Genomic DNA, 22,973 nt, shown 5'->3' on the forward strand with positions numbered 1-22,973 from the left:
CAAGCTCCCGTCCAAGGGCCCTTCTGACAAACTCTGCTTTGGCAGAACCAAAGGATGGTTCACAGCAGATGTTCTGGAGAGACTTGGCAACACTGTGCTGAGCTCCTTTGGCAGTGCAGGTCTGCAAGTGTACAAAAATAACTCCAAGATTCTTAGGTTGAAATTTCGGCACTGGGTGCAAAATTCCTGGTTTTTTTGTTAAGGAAATTTCCCTGTCTGACCATGCAGGAGCCACTCTGGCAGTCACGCTGCTGAGCTGGAACCAAAGCCCATTTGGGACAGCCCCAGTGACCTGACAGGGACAGGTTCCTGTGCAGTTCCCCACACACTCCACACTCATAAGGCAGACCAGGTTCCCCTTAGCAGAGTTCTGGAACCATAAAGCAATTTATTCACAGTGCAGTGATACAAACATTTTGAGCTGATGCCTCTGAAGAGGAACTCCTAAGTAAGAATCCCTGGGCTTTTTCCCCCTCACAGTCCAAGCTCAAGGTCCTCTGGTGTCCTCCTGCTCAGCCATCAGCTCCTGCCTTTCTCTGAGTGCCCACAGGTCCCTGAGTATGCCAAGCAGAGCTACCTACACAGGCTGTGCTCTTAACACACATTTAGTCCTTTCCTAATTAGTGTGTCTGCAGTAGGACCTGTCTGAGGAGGTTCCCACCAGCACTTCCCTCACCCTGACAAAAAGGAGCTGTAAAACTGGATTCTGGAAAGGACATGGAGCAGAATGGTACTGGGCTACAGGAGGCTATCACAAAAAAAGCACCAGGGAGGCTGAGAGAGAATCTGATGTGTTGCCACATCAGCCAACATTGCTCAAAGAGCTGCTGCCCAGAGCCTTCACTGCTTTACCCATCCAGCCATTATGTGTCAGAGCTGCAGCCTGACCTCTTCCAATTTCTCACAGCATGGAAGGGAAGGGGTTTCAGCCGCCCTGCTCTCTGCACCAAAAAAGAAAAAAAAAGAAAAGAAAAAGAAAGAAAAAAAAGAGAAGTACTTATTTGACCCATTTCCACTCCTTCATTTCTAAAGAATGCAATATTGAGGCATCAGTGACAACTGTGTCTTTAACACAGCTGATCTATAAGGACTGCCAGGTAATTAGGTTGCTTGATTTCTTGAGACCTCAGGAAAAGCCAGGAAGCCCAGGGTGGGCGCACGTGCTGTAATTGCTGTGTAACAAGATGCTCACCCATCTGTCCAGAGCCTTGAGTATTCATTCACTCCAGCCCCACTGACAGACACAGAAGGCCAGCCTGAATTCAGCATTCATAGGTGACATTGCTGGAAGAGGCTTGCCCCCACCTGCTTTTTACTACAGCAATTAAATATTCATGCATTTGCTACAAAACTTCTAAAGCAGATGAGAAGTACTCATAAAACTGGATTTTAATCACCTCACCTTTAGTATTTCATCCCAGACACTTCGCAAATGCTGGAAAAGGTGTTGACTACTTCTAAATAAATGCATGGTGGGGGTAAAACAGAGACAAACTTCACATGCTGCTCACAGCTCTGTGTCAGTGCAACAACCTAATGTAAAACCAAGTCCTTGGCTAGTGCTACCATGAGAATTTCATGTGCAGACCAAGGACAAAGCTGGGGACCTGCTCTCCTCCCTTGTGCATCAAGCTATGGCAGTGAGAGAACAAGCAAGGAGGGGAAGCTAAAAAAAAGCTGGATTTTGCCATAGTAATTACTGTGCATCCATCACCATCCTCAGACATAGCTCCTTTTCTTGTACATCCTCACCACAAGTTTTGGGTAAAGATTAAAAAAGCTCTAAGATCTGTTGTTAAAAGTCACAAACCAGAAATTCCGCGCTTTGGTGCAAGCAGCGACTTGGCTTGTGGGACTTTTTGGAATCACTGCAGCAAGTCGTGAATGATGTATGAAATGAAAAATCCCTGCTCACTGCACACAATTCAGATAGTAAAATCTCCCTGGAGCATTAAAAAAAAAAAAAAGCACTTGAACGTGTCATTTTATTTTTGTCCTGTGCCAGAGACTCCCTCATCTCTCCCCAAGAACATGCAGCTACCTCAGCTATCACCAGAGATGAGAAAGCACTCTTGGAGCTGAAGTAGATGGGCTCAGTTTACACAGTGTTTCCAGGAAAAGACACAGCGACCTGGAGCAAACCAGACAGAATTATATTGGACTCAGGCCTCCCTCCAAACACAGGGTTTTTGGTCATTTTTTAAAGTAATATCTAATCTTATCAGCCTGACTCTATAACTTGATTGACCTTTGGAGATTGCATTAAGGAAGCAACAACAGCATGCTCAATGCAGTTAGGGCCATGAGGAGAAACATTTGATAAAAATATCATGTGTGTGTGACTAGACATCATTTATGTTGGGACAAATACAGCAACATGCTTTGAATTCAGGCTTTTATTCTTTCTTACCCCTTTACTGGAACTTTTTTCCTGTGCCTGCCCTTGGGTGGTGACCTTTTAAATTTGGCAGAGCCAAATGTCTGCTGCCATAATTTACCCATCTTCTGACTTGCTGCATGTGGTGCTAGTACAATGGGATAGGAACTTTTTCTTGTGGTTTTTCAATTGTGTGGGATTTTTTTTTCTTTGGAGGGGGAGGGAAGCTGTGGCAGCAGCAATGCAGAACACAGAGGAATGTTGGATTGCTCTCAACAGGGATGTCTTCCTTACCCAAACTCCTGCATTCAGCGGGCAGCCTCTGCTCTCACACACACACACAGAGCCCCCCTCATCCCTTCCTCCACATCCAAAATGACAGAAGATCTCCAGAATTAATCTTGCAGCAAAACCACTCAGTTTGGAGCACACAAACTGTCACTCTTTGCCAATCACTGAGAAGTGGGGAGTTGCCCAGTTTGCTGGTGTTCATTTTGAGCAGGGGGAGGATGGAAAACTGACAGCAGGAGCACAGATCTATGCAAGAGTGATCTGCCCAGATGCAGATGTCTTGGTGGCTGCATTTACTTTTAGGAACAGAAAGCAGGGGTCCCATCTAAAGACAACTGATGTTGTCTTCTCTTGACAAGTTTTCTTAAATTTGCAATTTAATATTTTTTTCCTCCCAAATTCCAGTGATGAGGAAGGACGGTCACTTACACTGACATGACGCATCTGTCATTTTCAGCATTCTGAAATTTTGGGGAAAGCAGCTGTTAACCCTTCCACTTCTCTTACTTCTCCAATAAACAGCAGAGCTGTACCCACTCCTGCCCCTTGTACACAGCAGAAGGAAGAAGGGATGGGGGGATCATCAGACACTTGAGGCAGGGGCAGACACAGAAATTCACACGTATCCTCCACCCATCAGCAAGCAACTCTGCAGTGAGGATGAATTAACAAATTGGATTTTGTTGTTGAAGCAAACCAAGGAGACAGCAAAACCACTGCTGGTACCTGCTGTGCTCCTGCTGCCAGGAAGATGCCATTTCTGGGTGTCAGCACCCAGCCCTGCTGGCAGCCCCTGCAGCACAGGGGTGATGGGAGGGAGATCCTCAGTGCCTTTTCTCAGCAAACACACCAGGTCCAGGCTAGGTTGGGTTTCACAAGAGCTCAAGAGCCAAAGAAGCAGGGCTCAAAAGCATGGATAAAACACTTATTCAAAATTTGGGGGTGAGAGGGTTAGTTCTGGAGTGCCTTGCAGGGATGGTGGTTTCCAGGCTTACAGTGACAAAAATCACATATTTCCACTCAGGCAAGATTTTTTCTGGGAAATTTAACATTCTTGAAATCATTTTCTAAATCTGTTTCCTTCTCATTCCAATTTTTTTTTTTCTTTTTTTTTAGGGAAGGAGGAAGAGAGGGAGTCGATAAGAAATACTTGTCCCCTATACCAGCTTTTTGATACTCTGCTAACAGCAACAGTATACTTGTTATATAATATTGACAGTATTGCACAAATCAGCCAAACAGGAGGCATGTGGGAGTTGGTGGCAAGAACCAGCTTTTCCAAAAAGCACACCTTGAAACCGGATGGATGAGGAGAAAGAGCTGGGTCTGAGAAGCAAAGGATTTATGGCGGTTAAATCAGACAGAATTATGAAGTGGTTGTTTTTCTGCTAAAATAACCTTACAGATATATTTATACATATATGAAATAGATAAAAATTACTTTTTCAACAAGTCATGAAGAAAACTGTTTATCTGCCACCATAGTGAGATTATGTGATTAATAATAAGATTACTCAGGATAGTTAATTCTGGAGTTATTGTTCAGACACAGTACATACCGATCAAGACTGATAATCTGGCAAATTACAGTAAATTTTGCAAATAAATACTGGATTGTACTCAGAGTAAACCTTGTAACAGAGAAAGTATATTTGTAGCAGGAGGGAAAAGAGGTGGATGGAAGCAAGCACCTGCGGCAGGGAGAGGCTGTGCTTGGGATTATCCTGTGGCCAAATTGTTGAATAACTTGCACTGGGTGCTACCAGCACCACCCTACATATTTCAGGGGTGCTCTTCCAAAGCACACTTGTATGTTTTACCTGTAATTATCAGGTGAGAACCTGGGAGGGACAGGGAGAATAAAGAAAGATGCTGTTAGAGGAAAAGGCTCAGGCTGTGCTGCACCTGGGGACAGAGAGTAATTGGGACCCTGCCTGGGACCCATCAGGGGTCACCATGAAAGGCCTCAGAAGAGCACAGAGGACACCCAGCTCTGGATTTGTGCTCTTTGTTTTGCTCTCTGACTCCCTTCCCAGCGATTCACTCCGCATTATGACTGAATTAGGTGAGGAGGTGCTGGGGGAAGTGCTCTTGGCTAACTTCACAGCACAGCCAGGCTCATTAAAACCAGCACATTTGCTGCAGTGTGTGCAGCATTTCCTCCAGGTTTTAAGATTGTTTTAGTAAGTGAGGTTCTGAGCAGAAAGAATACATTTTAATTTACTTTTTAGTGGCCCTGTTATAAGTACTCCATTGTCACGCTGGATTTTAATATTTTTTATTACTATATGGAGCATAAAAAAGTATGAATGCAGCATCTTAATAAAAATGAACAGATTCTTCTGGAAGCCTGCAGCTGCTAAGTACACAGCACATGTTCATTAGTGCAATTTTGGGGCATGAAGAGAAAGTGAATCGAGAACCCAAGGTTCACAAGCATCAGCACAAAACCTCAGGGCTTCTTGGTAAAGTTTTATCTCACCTTCAACTGCTGCTTCCCAGGAAAGCTGTGGAGAGCAGAGCCCATGGGGTGCAGAGCCAAGCCTAGACTTGGACCATTAAATCATTGCCCAGCAGTTTGATTTGGGGCAGCGGGATGCAGGATTAGCATACAAATAACCATCCTCCCTGCCAGAGACCAGCAGGGCAAGGCTGTCACAGGTTTGTCACAACTTTGATTGACACCCCAGACACTGCAAGGAGGTGCCTGGCCAGGGTGGGAGCCCTGGGTCTGAGCACTGCCTGGACCAGGGAGGTTTGTCAGCAGCACACAAAGAACAGGGACACAGCAATTCAAGAGGGGTTTGCAGGCAAAGCCAAGCTACTCTTAAAGATTTGGCTCTGCTGAGGCATGTTTCTAAATTAATAGGGCCTATACCTTTCAATAGGATTATTCAGGCTACACCAAGCATGCAGGACATGTTTGTAGGATTAGATTTAATGTTGTTTTGGTGTAGAGAATTCTTAAATGTATCAGATTACAGATTAAGCATGGAAGCCAACAAAAACTAGTGCAGAGCAGTTTGTTATTGCAACTGCCCTCCTTCTTCTTAACACTTTGTATAAGCCAGACACATCAGGCTTATAAAGACTTCTTGGAAAAGGTTTTTTTTTTTTTTTGCAAATCTAAACATCAGATCCTAGAAAATTCTGAATTCTGTGTAAAATTTGTTTAACAAAAATTAGAAAGGGAGAAATGAAGCGTATTCTCTATGTGAAAACAAGTTTTTAAGTTTTCTATTGTCTTAAAATCTTGATTTTTAGTACAAATTTTGAGAAAGAATAGTAGCTCTGAACTGATCTCAGTCCTGACGTCAAAAAAAAACAAACCCAATATTTATGTAGAAACAACCATAGTGACAAAAGAAAATAATTCACAATGATTGCAATTTCTATCCTTATTCTGAAGCCTGTAACTCATTTGAAGTATCCCTACCTAGAAATCCTTCCTTAAAATGTATTTATAAGACAAAACCAAGTTCAGTGATTGTTACTTGAACTATTTAGAATTTGATAAAGAATAATAAATTCTGTTTCTCAGAGCTAACATATTTATGAAGCAGGGAATTACTAAAACTATTTGCATCAACTTTAACACATATTTCTCTTGAAAGCATCTGCAAAAAATAACATTATAAACTAGAATAAAATATTTATTTTATCCCATGGTGGATCAGTACTGATGTTCGAAGCAGGGTTAAATATAATAAACACAACCCACTAAGCTAAAACCTGAGAGATTGAGTAGACTGATATTTATGGCTTGGACACTTGTCATGAACAAAAAGTCAGTTATTGTTCTCAAGCCTTTTGAACATTATATCAAAATAGATATAAAAATATCATGAGAGATGTGATTATTTATGTACATCAAGTTTGAGCTTTGCTAAAAACAAAAGTGTGATAGCAACAATACAAGAGCAAGGGTGCATTTGCTATCTGATGTAGGATAGTCTTTCCTTAATTAGTCCAATATGTTAATTACAGTACATTCAAATGTACAATTTGACATTCTCACTCTCACCACTCCACTTCAAAATTCTAAAAGAGATACAATAACAGGCATAATATCATCTGCTTTTACCTCCTACCCCCAAAATATTTTATCTTTGCATGTTGTGCAATTATCACTTTCACCTGCGATGTGCCAACATGAGGTATTATCATTTTTGCAAATTAAAAGATGAAAAGTTTAAATTCCATTATTACAGAAGGCCACTTCACTCAAGGTCTGCAGGAGAATGTCCCAAGGAACATCATTCCAGAGACACTCTGCTCCTTATAAAATTGGTGATTTTCTGCTCGTGAAAATTTCCCTGTGCTGTGTTTTGCTGTGAAATAGAGCAACAATGTTCACTCAAGTCCCAAAGGAAAATATCTCGCAATTAAATAATTGGGATCATTGTGCTCTTCGAAAAAGAGGTGCCAAACACTCTCCAGCTGCTTTTAGCCACAGTTCTGATATCAAGTGGGGAGAGGGACTGGATCGTGGATTCCTTATACTGGCACTCCATCCCAGCATTTTAGCAGGTGCCTATATTAATTCTGCAGCTGACCATACCAATTGCCACAGGGCTGTCAAAATGTTCAACTACCAGCACTCATTTAAACTCAGTTTTAACTGGTTTAAAGAAGATGAGACCATGGATCACCAAGCAATCACCTGTGGAATGTGGGATGCAGAATTCCCTCGTGATTTCTATGTGTATACATCACGCCAAACTGATATACAGAGATTTATGTATGATTTCAAAGGTTTAAATATTTGATAGATTCATACACACAGCTAAGAAAGATACAAGTTTCTAGAGATAACTTGGACATCCTTTTGACTCTTTTAAATGAAGGATCTACCGATCTCCAGAGCCAATTTTAAGTGTCCCAAAGAGATGCAATGAGACCCAGGTGTTGAAAGAACAGTTGATCCAGGAGAGGCAAAAAGCAGTTTCAGGAAGATGTAAAGGAATAGAACCAGAATTATATTACAGGGAAGGAGGTGTGGAACATGCAAAGCTTTTTGAGACTCATTGCTTCAGATATTTGAGTCTGAGAAACTTCAAAAATTCCAGAATGCTGTGATCAAAAATCCCCCTAATGTATAAATATTATGCGGATTTATTAAATGGTCATCCATTAGCATACTAAGGAATCTAATGGGAAATTAGCCATCAAAAAAAAAATAATGCATTTAATAAGGTATTTCCAAAATACAGATTCTGAAGGACTGCAATAGTTAATACCAGTTTCATTTGGAAACCATAAGTTGCATGCTGCATATTTTGGTTTCCAAATCTATCATGAATATATTTAACTTCAGTGAAAAGTTAAAAAAGAAAGCAATTTCTAAAATCAGGAGGGCTAAAGAAGTGTTTTGCAATTTAACCCATTTTGATTTTTGCATGTTGTTCAAACATTCACATCCAGAAAGAAATGCTATATCTTTTCTGGAAGGCTTGAAAAATACGGTAAATACCAAGTAACAAAATTCAATAATAGACCTTTAAATTACGTGGTAGAAACTTGAGGAATTTTGAGGAATTTTTTCAGTTTTTACCGTAAAATGTCACCAAAAATTAATTAAAATTTCAAAGAAATTTGAAGAAATAGAAATGCATAGTTTTTTAAGGAACAGTTATACGGTAGAAATCAGAACTTTTTAAAGGCATCTGTGTTAGGCTATTGGAACTAAATATAATTCTACTACATTATGCATAGATGCTTTGTTTCACACAAGCTTCTGGTCAAAAATTCAGAAATTTGCCAATTTCAAATCCTGTGTCAGAATGTAGTTGATAATATTTATTCCTGATGTCAATAACTTTATTACGGATGTTATTTTAAAGATAATTCATAAGAAGTACTGGTCACAAAATCACTTCTGAGAGGAAAAAAAAAATAAATTAGCAAGGATGAAAACAAGAAATTCACATTTCTTTTAAAAGAAGTTACAGGAAACACTAAGCAGAACTACAGAGCTGTTGTTCTTTTGCCAGGAACATTATCCCATCCTCTGGCACTGCAGAATTACTCCGGCTTCCCCAAAATCACTGCTTTTATTAAGCTTTACTGAGCTGCTCTGTATTGGCAAAACCTTTGTAGTAAAATAATTTTCCATCAAAATACACAGCACTGTAGTGCTGTAATGAAGAGCTGTAGGACAGGCTTTAAGAGGCACGGTACTTTCATCTGAAAAGTCTCCTGAAATTCTTTGAACGTTTCCAGGGGATTAATGAGGTATTTTGACAACACACGAGGAGCGTCTGGTTTTCAAGAAGCCTTATAAGAGGGAAGATTCACATTCTTGAAAATTAAACTGTGTATTTTAAGCCGCTAAAAATAACACAATTATTAAAAATTTGGCAGCTCTGGAGAAGAAATACCAGCAGATATGGGGAAACACATGGAACTACTGAAGAGCGTCAAACTTGAGTACACACATTTCACAGCATTTCAACATGACTTAAACACCAATTTTAACAGCTTAATTGAATGTTTCTTATTAAAAGCTATCACAGATGAGCTAAAGAAAGAACAAGCTAAACTAGCCAGGGTGTAACTAAATCAAAAGCATTATTCTTTGCAAGTTGGGTGGATTAACTGTGCGTGTTTGCATCACTCTCCTTATCCCTTTCAACAACTGTTAAGGTGTTTGGAGGTTTTCAAAACCTCTGGCAATTAGTTGAAGAGACAGTATTCTTTCCTTTTTTTTTATTTCCAAGCACTAAATGATACCGTTTATGTAAATTTAGAAGAACATTCATCGCACGCAGCAAAATTAGAACAAGTGAATCGCTACACCTACCATTTTTAAAAGCATTTTAAAATATTTTTAGGGCATATTTCTGCCAACTACTAGTCCCTTTAATGCTTTAATGCATTGCAACAAGGATATTAGTGTATACCTAAGGATTCAGTTCTAAAAAGATTTAGTGTAGAAAGTGGACCTCTAAAGCCTCACTTCCATAAACACCTCAATATTCCTGAAAACTCAGAGTGCTTAAATCTTTAAAGGTCTACCCTTATTTAATCAAGCTGGGCAAGAAACATGTTGAGGAGGCATTTTGAAAAAATTTATAACCCACTATCCATGAAAATATCCATGCAGAATATTTATACATGCATTTAAGCAAGCTGATATCTTGGGTGTTTGCAATACTGCCTGTGACACGAGAGGAATGGGATCTGCTAATCAGCATCAGGCCACAAGACATTTTAAGTCTCCCTAAACACTCCTACACAATAATTTTTTTAAAATAATAATTGCCTTTAGAGTGCGAGCGGTTGTACAGGAAAAAGCTGCTTCCTAAATTCTGCTCTTTTCAAACTGCACTGAAGCTAAATATTTCACAGAGGCAGCATCTTTTTAGTGCTTCTGGTTGAACACTACTTTCTGTGGTCAAGTCTCATTATTTATAAGATCTTCTCCAATATCCAGTTTTAGAGACTTGGCTTTTCTCAGGTCTTTCAACCAGCAAGTGGGGAAGAGCAAAAACCCAAAGTGTTCTGTTTCTTTCCTCAGGAATGGGGATCTACTCATTTTTACAGCTCTCCAGTGGTTCTTTTAAAATCTGCTCTATATTTACAAACAGTATGAATACTGAGGTGGAGGGGGAAGGGTGGGGGAGAGGATAGACATTGTCATCCTCCTCCCCATTCTCAATAAGGTTCTAGATGTGTTTAAGGGCAAAAAAATTCCACCCCAATATATTAGTTTTCTTAATCCTTTTCTTATGATCTTGCTTGCCTGGCTAGGGAAATTATGCAAAAAGTAATAAAAGTTCTAATTCAATTTCCATGTTAAGAGGTGGATTTGGGAAAAAAATAAATATATATATCAGAAACCATATTCTTTGTGTTTACTAAGAGATATGCACTCCAACATTTAGTGTCATGGAGCTGGAGTTAAAACCAGAAACGGCAAAGATAATTTAGCTGCATGAATGCCTGCTCTTCAGTAAAATGCTGCCAAAATTAAATAGGAATGAAACAGCACTTTGTAGTCATTGGTCGCTCAGCAGGGTTTGCGTAGTTAAAAACCTAAGTGAAAAGGGTGATTGACCTACATTGCAACTAGCTTAGCACAGCTGTACTTTCATATTTCTGCTGCATCCGAGGAAGCTCATTATTTAATACAACTGAGTTGCATGTAATTGTTGGTCTTTTATTTCACACTTCTAGGGGCCAGGTATTAATCTCAAATGTTCAGCGGGCGTTACCGCGCATCTGGAAACATCCACGGCTGCCCATTTGCAGGCAAGGCTGAGAGAGGGGATTGCACACCGAAATTAGGAGGCTGCCCAGGGGTAGGAGAACCTCACAGAAATCAAATGAGCAGATGGAACAGAAAGCAAATCCCTTGGCACCCCAAAGGCAAACGTTCTGCTGTTTCCCTATTGTTTTGAGCAGAAGCAGCCCAGAACGTGCAACCAAAGCACATTTCACACAACTCGTACCTGAGGTTTAAATAAGTAATAACATTCCAGTTAACAACCAGTTTGACATGTTAACAGCCCAAGGGCTGTTAACATAATGACTGGTCATTAATGGCAGTAATGACAGATTTCAAAGGGAATATTGTGCTTGCAAATGGACACGCTGCCAGTCAGAAAAGAGGACAGAGCAGGATAGGCTGATGCATTAAGATGTCACCGTACAGCTCGGGAGGAAAAGAAGGGGAGGAAAAAAAAAAGTTCTTGCATATTTCACTTCCTATAAATGGACTTGAAATATTGGCGAAAACCTAAGTTCCTCAAATTAAGTCTTCACTTCCTAACCCAGGAGTGTATAAGCAGAAGACAGAAGCCTGCAGGGGAATTATCCTCTGCATATCATTTTCGGGGAGCGTGTTCTTGCTAACGCCGAGCCCTCTCTTTGCTCAAGTCAGTTCCCATCCTCGTTAACAGAGCGGAGCTCGCTCCTGCCGCGGCCACCCGGCACCTCGGGAACTGCTGGAGTGCCGAGCAGGAATCGCATCCCAGGGCAGAGCCTCTCACACCCACAGCATCCTTCAAGCTCCTTCCTTCATTAGAGATTCCTTCCATTCCCTCAATCCCTCCCGATCCGGAGGAAAAGGGTTTAATGTAGTATAATTAACTAATTTTACCAAAGGAGACAGCTAAAGCAAAGCAAGTTTTGGAGCTCTGAAGATGCAGAGTATTTATAAGGAGCTCAGAGTGGGGACCTCAGGGCTCAGCTGCAGCATGAGAGCGTGCATCAGGGCTGAGGGAGGGTGCAGCTTTTTTGGCAGGCATCTCTAAATGAAAGATACTGGAAGTATTTTTGCAAACAGGCAAAGACACAATCACACCATTTATGAACTTAAACATGAACGCTGAAGCACCCAAACTGGCTGCATGATTGCTTGTAGCATCTGTAGAATGCCTGTCTTATTGAAAGGCATAATGAACACTGAGAGACAAGTTAATAAGCAATTTTACTCTTTATAGTATCGTTCAAGCCACATATCCTCTAGAGGGCACCACATAAATTAATAGGAAGCCAGAACAGTTTTATCCGCAGCGAAGGCTCCCTTTATGGTTAAAAAGAAAAAAAAAAAAAACTAAGAAGATAGTTTGAAACCATAATCGAACTCTAATGTGATCATTAGTACAATGCAATTTGTTCCTTAAATTCATATGAAGTGGGTTGCTAAATATGAAGGCTTATTTGACTACAAAGCTAGAGAAAATTTAACTAGTCCGTACATTAGCACTAAAAAGATCTCTTTTATAGGTTCACTGCATAACTAAGTAGATAAGATGCAATGAGGCAAATGACTATCTGCAATTACCTTAAGTGCATCAGTTTGAAGTTTAGTGTAAATACCAAGTTTAAATCTGTGCACTCACAAGTACCACCAAAAAGAAAAAAAAAATCACAACGAAATAGCTTCATTAAGATTCAACAAATCCAGAGACAAAAATCAGAAACATCTTAAAACCAGTTATAGGATTTCTCCTGTATGCTGGTTTCACATGCAAAAGTAAAAGGTGTTATGTATGAAGGAATAAATGAAACACCAGTTTGAATGTGATAATGACAAACAAACAACAACAACAAAAAAAAAAATCTCCTTTCTCTGAATCACTTAGTACAAGTTTTAACAATCTGTTAGCAAAATATTTACTCCTGTTAAATCCTCCAAGACCAGAGAGCAAGAGTGTGTGTGAATGCATCTGTGCTGGGGAAATGCTTTGCTCATATCTTTGCTACCACATCATTTCTGGTTTTGATTTTAAACATTTGATTTCAAAATATTAGATCTGCTGCACTAGCACTAGGGAGATTCAGTGAGCTCAAAGTCTCCAGTAAATTTGGAACTCAGATGAAACAGCCATGGCAGTTCTGTCACTCCTGCAGGCATTTTTTGTACAAAGATTATTAAAATTGATTTTAAAAATCGGGATGTTACTTCCCTGTACCAAAACCTTTTTCAAACCCTCTCTACACACACTCACCTAAAGACCACAAGCGACCTAAGCTCGTGTACAACAATTCCCTTCTGTTCCACGAGCTTTTCAAAGTGAGGTTTTGTTACCTACTACATTGGCCGCTTTAACACAACAGGTTTAAGATGCAGCCTCTATGCTGAATTCCCAGCCCTCTGTCTTGGGTTCAGTTCAGAGCTTTAATAGGTAGTAGAATACTTTTACCATTAAGTCTAAGCCCATCTGAAGAACCTGATCTGCCTTTCAGCCCCAGCTCAACAAATGCATAGTGGATTTTGGAAGGTTTTTGTTCCACCCTTTTTTTCTAGAGGTGGTTATTTGGAGAGCCAGAGTACTGATAGTTGTCAGTGCTTTAGTCCTGATTCCTGTTCCTACCTGCTCATGGTGTATAACTTGGGAACTGATCAGTGTGTGGGAACCTCCTATTTGGAGCCTGTACTTAAGCAGAACTTGGAAGTTAACGCATTCAAAAAGAATTTTAATTTTCCCCCAATGTATTAGCGACTTCGATGTCCCTTTAAAAGGGAAAGGCTTCACTGAAGGGGCAGGGGAAATATTCCCAGAAGTTCACCTTAGCCTGGAGCAGCTGGTCTCATGAGACCCCCTCCAGAGGGAATGGAGGAGAGGTGTTACTGCAGGGAATAGGTGCTCGGAATCACCCCAGAGGAGCCTTTTCTCTCTATTTACGCTTGAGAGCCCAGGGACACTAAACTCCCCAGTTAAACTCCATTCCTGCAAAGCAGCCCTATTGACACAGGATGTGTAGATAAACTACCCTGGTGCTGCTCATCTGTACTTTGCTACGAGTTATTCCTCAAATACTTTTGAGAATGTAGGTCTGCAAGCAAACAAGAAGAGAGAAAAGCAGGTGCTGATTTGCTACCCCTAACAGGTGGCCACAGGTTAGCCAGCATCCCACCTGGGCTGGCAAGTGAAACCAGGAGCTTATGGCTATTAAAAATGGGGAATTCAGTTGGCTATCCTGGTCCAGCTTCCAACAGCTGAGTGCCAGCCTTCCTAAAGCTTGAGTGCCACAAACGAAATCCGTTGGCAAACTAAGAGGACAAAAGAGAAGACGGGTGAAACGTTCCTCGCCTGCAGGGCTCCAGCCCTGCCCTGAAGCTGGGTAAAAACCACAGGAGTGGTTTCAGGCTGTGACACATGGCCACCACCACCATGCTGCCAGGAGGAAGAGTGGGAGCAGGAGAGCATCACCTCTCCAGCAGCACGGTGCTGTGGGGAGCAGGGGGGAATTACTCTCCTCTACACCAGCATCAGCACCATAAATCTGGCAGCCACCTCCACAACCTGCCCATGTGTGCTTTTTGACTCAGATTTTAATTCAATCTCCACATTTCAGTATTTGTTTCCTCATCTCCTCCAACAGTCAGCCTTGCAGCCCTGCCTGTGTGGGAGCAGCTCTGCAGGAAGGGCTGAGTAGGTTTCCCCAGCTTGCCAGTGAACGGAAGAAGGCCGTGACCTACCTCAGATAGTCTCTGCGACAAAGGATAAGGTTGGCTTTGGTGTACAAGGTAGAGCCCACCTCCCCCAGGCGACAGTCACAGCAGGCACATTTCAGGCAGTCCTCATGCCAATATTTGTCCAGGGCCTTTAGAAGATATCGGTCTTTAATCTTACGGTTGCAGCCAGCACAACCTTTCGGCTTGGTGTCTGGCTGGACTGAGAGCATTTGTATACCTGAAATACAGTAAGACAAGAGAAGACTGAAAATAGATATTCTCTCAAGTGCAAAAAAAACTCTTGCCCTTTTCCTCCTCCACCTCGCTGCTCCCCCCGCCGCCACCCCACATCCAGTTCATTTAAAAGTCAATGGTGTAGGTAGGATAAAATAACCTAGTCAGACCACAGCGAGCTGAAAACAAGGCTAAGATAAATTTGAGAGCAGAAACTTCCACTGCTCTATGTTCCACAGCTTCTCTTTAACACCTCATTTACCTGGTCACTTTGCTGAAAAGAAATAACATTAAAGAAAACATAACACGAAATGTTAAAACAGTCCAGTTGAAAAGTCACCCTATTTCAGCCACAGTATGCAATATTTAGCAATGCAAAATTTAAATAAACAGCACATCTCCAATACTTGTCAACCTAAAATTTAAATAAAGATGATAATCTATCTCTCAAACATACTTGAATCCACATATTTGGAACTTATTTGCACTAAATTTGTAAAATATAAAAGAACTTCAGTTTTTAAAGAAGAAAATATTGGAGCTTTTAGAGACACGGCACAAGAGTTTGAGAGATTTGACATAGAAATTTTGATGCTGTTTTTTAATATTTTAGTTCCTTTTAGACACAATAACGGAGTGATGAGATTTCCAAAGACTGCAGTAGCAGCAACGCCAGTCACAACCTGCAGTGGAAGGACCATCTGAAAAATCTGACTTAAAATAATCTGCACAAGGTCAGAGAGGTTCTAGTTTGTCAGGAAAAACAAAATAAAAATGCTGCCCCGCTTTCCAATCCCAGTTTTAGCCAACAGCTACTTCGGGACAAGCAGTACAGTGGTGTCCATTAAGTACATATACACCTTTTGATGTAATAGCTGAGAGCATTTAAAAAACCATTCAAACTCCTGAAACACTGTTTAATGGACAGAACCAGCGAAAAGGGGAACACAGCTGAGTGATGTTACTCAGAGCAACACAGTCAGCTTCCAGGGATCCATTCAAAAATCAATTGCCCTCAGCTTTACAGTAAATGGGGAGAGGTCACTGCCCCAAAGTGCTCACAGGCTGGTCTCTGTGCTTAGCTGCATGAACTGCCACCCCAGTGCACTCTGACTAATTCTCGCTCTCTTACCTCTTAGGATAAGCAAAATAACAGCCCTGTGGATATTTTGGTGGACATCAAACAGGGACAGGAGAGAAGGGAAGACCCGACACACTGTTCAGTAGGGGTTACCTCACTGTTTTAAAGGCAGTGATGTAACTTCAAAAACAGATGCTACTCACTAGAATGTGTCTGAATATTGCAACGAGAATTTGTCAAGACTGGGGAAGGAATGCCGCTGTCAACAAGCAAATCCTACTCCAGATTTTGGGGTTTAGAACCCTATTGTTATCATCCAGAGATTGAGAAAGATCAAATAGAGTCTCACAGCAAAGAGGAGCAAATTCAAAGCCCCTCACCATGAAGGCTCTACTACCTGGAGTTAAGAAAGCTTGGCAGTGTCAGCTTCTATCAGCAGACCCTGGCTGGTGCTGTAACACACCACCACAGACAGGCAGGCTCAGAGAGTTGAACACAGACAAGTTGGGTATTGTTTGGTTTGTATTTGCTTGTTTGAAATTCCTCATAAGAAAAACAGGAAAACCAGTGTAACCTTTGAAGCAGTGGTAGAGAGTGCCTTTATGGATGTTAGGGCTGCAAAGACAACGGGCTGAGGCATCCCAGGGAGTTCCACACAGCTGTGTGTAGAACATATGGAATTCACGTGGAATTCACAGGGACCGCATGGCCAGTTAAGCGACTTGCCCAGGCTGAACTCCTGAGTCCCACCTGCAAAGCTGATTGCTGAATTAGAAATAATAATTCCTATTGCAACAGCTGCCTCGCTCCTCTCTTTGCAATGCATCCTATCACACACCTTGGGGTGATACATTTATCTGCTCAGGGGTGTGCAGGGAGTTCTGCTAGCAGACACCCCAAAGCACCCCAGCAGTGCTGCTGTACAACATCTAAATCTCATGACAGCAGTGTAAGGTCTGTGTTTTTCTATCAACCAGTATAAAAATTGTCAGTGCTGTCCCTCCCATCACTCCCCAGTTGATGCTCACAGCTCCTCACCACACAGAGACTCCCAAGATCTGTCTCTCATTCCCAAGGGGGAGGATGAGATCCAGTGACCTGCGCTGGGCTCCACAGTCTGGGGCAGATCTGGGAATGAACACACACATTTCCTCATTTCCTCTTGAGAAAGCACCATGAGACAAAGGCTGAGCCTTTACAGCATCTTCAACTGACAGCTGACTCCCCTGAACCCAGAGCACATCCATGAAACAGCAAAGTAACATTGCTACAAATAAATGACTCAAAGCAGTGAAAATATCAGAGATTTTTGGTAAGAAACTTATACCATCCTGCTGGAACTCAAATAACATCACTTGGTCACAAAGCCTTAATCTGTAATGTTGCTTATCACAGTAGAGTGTAAATATCCACCAGGTGCCAACAACAGGCTTATCCCCAGATCCTCTCTCTGGCCACATAGAGGACAAATGCATAAAATCAGCCACAATTTGTATAAACTTCTTGTGACTCAGTTTAAAAAAAAAGAAAAGTTTAGAAGCATGAAGGGCTGTTCTAGGACTTTAATCTTTAGCTCGAGGGAAACCAGAATAAACTAGGAGCTAACACAGTTAAAGGCTTTAACAAAAAAAATCTTAATGTAAAAATTTCATCGCCTGATAAGGAAGCGGGTTAGAGAGTGGAGGCTGACAGTCCCTGATCCAGGCTGATCTACTGTCCTGAGCTGTCTGAAGGGAACAAGATGCCACAGAAACACAGCCAAACAAGTGAATGTCTGAGCAGATTGCAGTAATCAAGCCTGATAATTCCCGAGGTATATGCTGCAAACATGAGTTTATTGTATTACAAATAAAACTGCAGCTTGCACATAGCCTGCACAGCTTTGGAGACACTCACTACACGAGGAAAGTAGGCAGAGCCCTGTCATTTGCAATGGTTAGCCCAAAACCCTCTTGTAGGGACAACTGCAAAGGGCAAACACCCCATGGAAGGAGAATTTGCAACCCTGCATGTCTCTTTTCCTGAGGCAGGGAGAGAAGGTGGTGCTGACACCCCACTGGCAGCATCTTCAGATTAGGTATTCTATTTGCAGCAGCTTTTGGAGGGAAGGAATTTCTCCTCTGATAGATCTGATCTCACTTAACATGCAATGAAGCTGGTTCTATTTTATTATTTCAATTTCCCCAAACTACTGCTTCAATTTAAGAAAAGAAAGGAGAGCTTTTTTGGTAGTGTAGAAAGGTTCTAAACAAAGTCAAGAAGTGTTTGACACATCTCCAAATTTGAAAATATCCTTTTCTTTACATGCCCTGTTTAAATCCCTTCATTTTGACGACAGAACATTTTATTGCTTTTTTCCCCCCTGTATTTGCATGAGCCACCCCAATGCAGATCACCCCACAGAGCATCTCTCTCCCCTTTAACATTCCCATAAGGTCTCTGATGCAGTTGCACTTTTCAGATACATGCTTGTGTATTTTTAGCTCTCCCTTAATTTGGCAATAAGAATACCTTGCAGCTCACTGTCAGCCAGCTTTTCACAGGCTGCAGTTTAAGCACTCATTTATTCCCTAGGACATGGGAAGGGCCTTTTCAGAGGCTGACAGCACCCACAAACCCATCCAAACTGCTCATTGCTGAAATACCAGGTGGCAGAGCACAGCACTGCTGCCTGGCTGCCTTCCTCTCCCCCTCCCCCAGGAAAGCAGAGCTTATGGAGCACTTTCAAAACATCATACAATTCCCTAAGTGCTACACCCAGCCTGCGAATAAAAAAAAAAAAAAAAAAAAAAAAAAGAGAAAAATCAAACCCAGCTTTCCCTTCAGTTCTGCAGAGTTCTACCCATGCTCTGCATCACAGAGCAGATCTGTTCTCAGAACTGAGGAATTTCAGTGCCTAGTCTGTCACTGTCAAACAAACCCTTTTTATTTCACCCCAATATGCTTTCAAGGGCTTCCTCTATCCTTCCCTCTGCTCCCTCCCTTCCTCCACCCCCAGTCCCCAGGATACTGCACATAAACTGCAGAGCTGAGGCAGGAATAAGACTTCATCACCCTTTAGGATTTTTGAAGGGAGAACTTAAAAACCAGATTTGCAGGTTTTCAGATTTCTCTCGTTCTCCCCAAATAAGTTCAATGCGACTGACTCCCCTCCCTGTTTATTGTTATTATGGTGTGATGAAACACTGTCAACTGATTTGTGACTATGATTTCAGGATAAAGAGGAATGGTTGCTGGAAAAAAGCTAAATTAGGCTCCCGGGGAAGGCAGAGAAGCAAAAATCCATCTCACTCAAATCATCGCCCTTCTCAAAAATCAAGGGGAATGAGGGTTTGATGTAATGAACTATATTGTGTTAGTGATTTAGAAGCATCTGTAAGCGAGATTAGTCCCTGATGATGCTGAGCATGGCATGAGACACTCAGAACTCAGTTCTTGTTTGTGGTACAGGCAGTCCTTGGGAGGAAGAGTTGTGTTATGCACTGGATCTCTTACAAACTTTTAAAGACCACTCTTCCCCATTTTTTCAGAAGCATGCACACAGTTCTACCAAAGACAGTAGCACAAACAGCACAAAAGGGCAAACCTGTCTCTACTTGGGAAAAAAAATAATTGAAAAATCAGTTTAGAGCAAATTAAGCATTGGGTGCATCAGTCTGTAAAAGCAAACTGACAGACAACATGCAGTCAACAGGAGAGTTAGGGGTCCAGGAAAAGATAAAAAGAATACTTTTCTGCTGCTTTCCCACTTTGTAGCTTCCTCCTAAAAGCATTCAGAGCTCCAGTAATTCAGGGCAACACACACAGTCTTGGGGAAAAAAAAAGTTGAGGTTTCAGAAGCTAAGAAACATTTTAGAACTCATATGTAGCACATCAGGAGTCGTAACTAGTTTTAGATTGGCATGTAAATTGTTCTGTGGAAAATTCTTATTGCCTCCGAGACCCTGCTATTCTGAGTTATTTGACAGTTTAAGGGAAATCATAATTAAAAAAAGAGACATAAATAATAGCCTGTGCAGTGTGGTGCACAGAAATAAGTGGAACCATTTCATTTAAACTCTGGTGAGCTTTTAATTGCCTGGATTGCATTGTGAAGCAGCCTAACGGTTGATTGCCTCCATTATGCTCTCTTGTTCTGTGCCATTCATCCGCACAGGCTCAGCTTCTGTAGTTAACACAACAAAGTAACCGCAACTCCATAACACTCGGGGATTTTTTAAAAATAAAAGTACGGATTTCAGCACGCTGAATATAGCCTCTCCTGTATACTTTTGAGTTAATTTTCCATGGTATATAACTAGATTTCACCTCCTGCCCTTTCTTCTACAGAGGAATCTGGGATTTTTTCTTATTTTTTTTTCTTTCTAAATAAAAGATATGGGTTGGGAAGGAGGGGATAAAAAAAAAGGAAAAGAGAAGAGGCTAGGCAAAAAATAAAAATGGGAATGCAGTCCCACAGCTGGGAGCAGTGATACAGATTAAAAGAACTTGGCCAACATGGCTAGTCGATTGCCAAGAGACACCAAACAAAAGATTTCTCTTCTTCTTTCCCCTTCTCTTTTTTGAAAGCTAGATTGGGCCTAAAAGCTTGTTTCTCTCTGTTCACTGGCCCAGAGCATCCCTGCAGGCTGTAGCCCCCTAAGGGACAGCACGGCAAATAGATGTACCCAGATCTCAGGGACTGGAGCTGCTGAGCTATGTTCCTACCCCTGGCATGTCCCCCCCATCTCTCTCCCCCAGACCCCCCCTCCTTTTTTAGAGCAGTGGTGCTGGGAACCAATTTGATTCCCTTTTTCTCCAATGCAGCTGCAAGGCTCAGAGATACTGACATTTTTCCACTCTTATCAGTTTAATTACAGTTACCATGGCAGCAAAGTGCTAGTGCTTGGCAAAGGCCAACAAGAGATTTGCAAGACTGAGTTCAATTTTGATGCAGCTCACATGCAAAAATAAAAAAAAATAAAATAAATAAGAAACATATACTCCACAACAAAGAATCCCTTTTCGGAGTTAGACGCTCAAGCCTTTTATGCCAATTCCTTCCCGAGCATCACAAGGATGGGGAGAGGGAGGTGTCGGGGCCGGCACGTCGCGATGTTTGTTGCACCGAGCGAAAGGAATCGCTTTAAGGAGCGGTCCTACAGGGCTGTCCTATGGGGAAGCGGTGTTCGGGCTCCGCTCGCAGCACACGCCGGCAGCGCGGTGAGGATGGAGGAAGAGGAAGGAGAGGAAGGAGGAATCCCCCGCCTCCCCCCGGAGCGCACAGCACCGGCCGCCACCGCCTTACCAAAACTTTTCTCCTTTTTCTGCATGAGTTGATTTACGGGCGCCTGGAGAGCTCCTTCTCATTGAAGCACCAAATCCCGGCAAAAGTAGCGAGCGCTTCCTCGGCTCGGGTCAAGTGAGCGGGAGCGCGGCGCGCCGCAGCGGGGGCGGGGGGCGGCGGGGCCGGGGATGAAGATGAGGATGGGGATGGATGGGGGGACGGCACACCCCGAGCTGCGGCGGCGAGCGACAAAGCCACATGCTGCCCTAACTCTGCCGTAAGCCTATAATCCCAGCGGTCTCTTAGCTTTGTTGTAACAAATGGGTTTGATTAAACTGTCACATGCGGCGTTAGCATACCGTGTCGCGCTCGCCGGGGAGGGAGAAGCGGGGGGAGAAAAGAGGGGAAAAAAAACCAACCCAAAAATAGGGAAAATAATTTTTAAAAAAAGAGGAGAACAGAGAAATGCTGGCAGACAGAAGTAGCTCTGCTGCCCTTCCCTCTGGAAGAGGAAGGGAGGACGCGGGAGCCCGGAGCCCGCAGCCCGAGCGCGTCCCTGCCGCCCCCCGGGCTCCCCGCCCCGCTCCTGCCCAAAGGGTTAACCCTGCACCGAACCAGCTGCAAATTAAACTGCTGTACGGGGAGGCTTGTGGATTAAAGCCGGGCAGTGGGAAATTAACCGACTCCCTTGGTAATTGAGAGCGTGTTTCGAGAAGCTCTGGAAGAAGCAAGAATAATAATAACAATAATAACGGGGAGGGGGGTAGTGGCGGGGCTGCAATTCATTGTTAACTTTGACTGCTATTTCTCGAGACGTGCAGTCGGAGGGGTTTCGCTCAGCATCCTCCGCTTGCATGTATTTCATGTCTCATCATAAAAATAATGAAGCCTCACATGATTTAAACAAAACAGTCTCAGCAGAGCTGCAGCTCGAGTGAAAGTTGCAGTGCAGAGATGTGTGTGTGTATTGCAGCCCCGGCTTATGACTCAGAGAGGGAGAGAGAGAGAGGAGAGAGAGAGAGAGTGATGCAGGCACACATACACAAATGACCCAAAGCTTATGTACACAGTTGCCTCACTTACCTTCTCAATTAAGCGATACAGGGGAGGCAGTTCAATAAGCACAGTGGCTGCTTTGTAGCTCTTCTCCTTGGAAAAGGTCAAAAAGAAGCATTGTTTGGGGAAAAAAATAAAGAGGGGGTGGGAGAGATGGGGAGGGAGATCGCTATTCTTTAAGTTTAAAATAATGAGGTCCTCAAGGATCCGCCAAGTAATTGTGTTGACCGCATCCGAGCTACAGGTGTCCTCCTTTTAGTATCTTGCAGTCCAAGGCTGTCTGTCTCCGTCCTGGCTGAAGACAACTTACCTAAAGCAGCGTGTGAGGAGCCGAGTTGAATGAAGTCAGGGCTTTATCAGCTGCAAAATGCAATCCCTTACCAGCCAGACATAATACAGCAAAAGAAAAGGTCACTCAGTTATTACTGAGCCAGCAGAGCCCAGGCAGCTCTTGTGGAAGACCACAGAGAAGCAGCTCCCTTCCGATTTAAGGCTATTTACCTCTCTCCCCCTCCACCCACCCACCCACCCTTCCTCTCCCCCCTCCCAACTCCCCCTTTCTGTCTCTCTCTCTCTCCCTCTCGCTTTCTCTCTCGTTCTGCAGCTCGCTCAAGTACAGCCGCCCTCGGAAAGTGCAAAGCAGCCAGGAGACAGATTGGGCTTTGTTGGTAATTTCCCATGGTGAAAATTTACAAGCCTGCAAGTGCAGTCAGCAAAACCACATGCATATGCTAGACACAAACACCAGGGACACACACGC

The 22,973-nt window shown here is 42.6% G+C and overlaps 1 protein-coding gene across 5 annotated transcripts in view; it reads right to left on the reverse strand.

Moving 5' to 3' along the window:
* Positions 1 to 22,973, reverse strand: part of LMO3 (LIM domain only 3) — a 60,336-nt gene that overhangs the window by 36,066 nt on the left and 1,297 nt on the right. Inside the window, exons 1-3 of one of the 5 annotated variants that reach the window (XM_005481859.4) lie at positions 22,524 to 22,727; positions 22,241 to 22,306; positions 14,601 to 14,814 (exon numbers count right to left, since the gene is read on the reverse strand). In XM_005481859.4, the coding sequence (XP_005481916.1) occupies positions 14,601 to 14,806 (206 nt within the window). In that variant the 5' untranslated portion in view covers positions 14,807 to 14,814; positions 22,241 to 22,306; positions 22,524 to 22,727. Of the gene's footprint in view, positions 1 to 14,600; positions 14,815 to 21,178; positions 21,490 to 22,240; positions 22,728 to 22,973 lie in introns of those variants that run through there. The other 4 variants (XM_005481860.4, XM_074540069.1, XM_005481856.4 and 1 more) reach the window with 4 other exon arrangements.

The sequence above is a fragment of the Zonotrichia albicollis genome, chromosome 4, assembly GCF_047830755.1.
Source record: "Zonotrichia albicollis isolate bZonAlb1 chromosome 4, bZonAlb1.hap1, whole genome shotgun sequence".
NCBI lineage: Eukaryota > Metazoa > Chordata > Aves > Passeriformes > Passerellidae > Zonotrichia > Zonotrichia albicollis.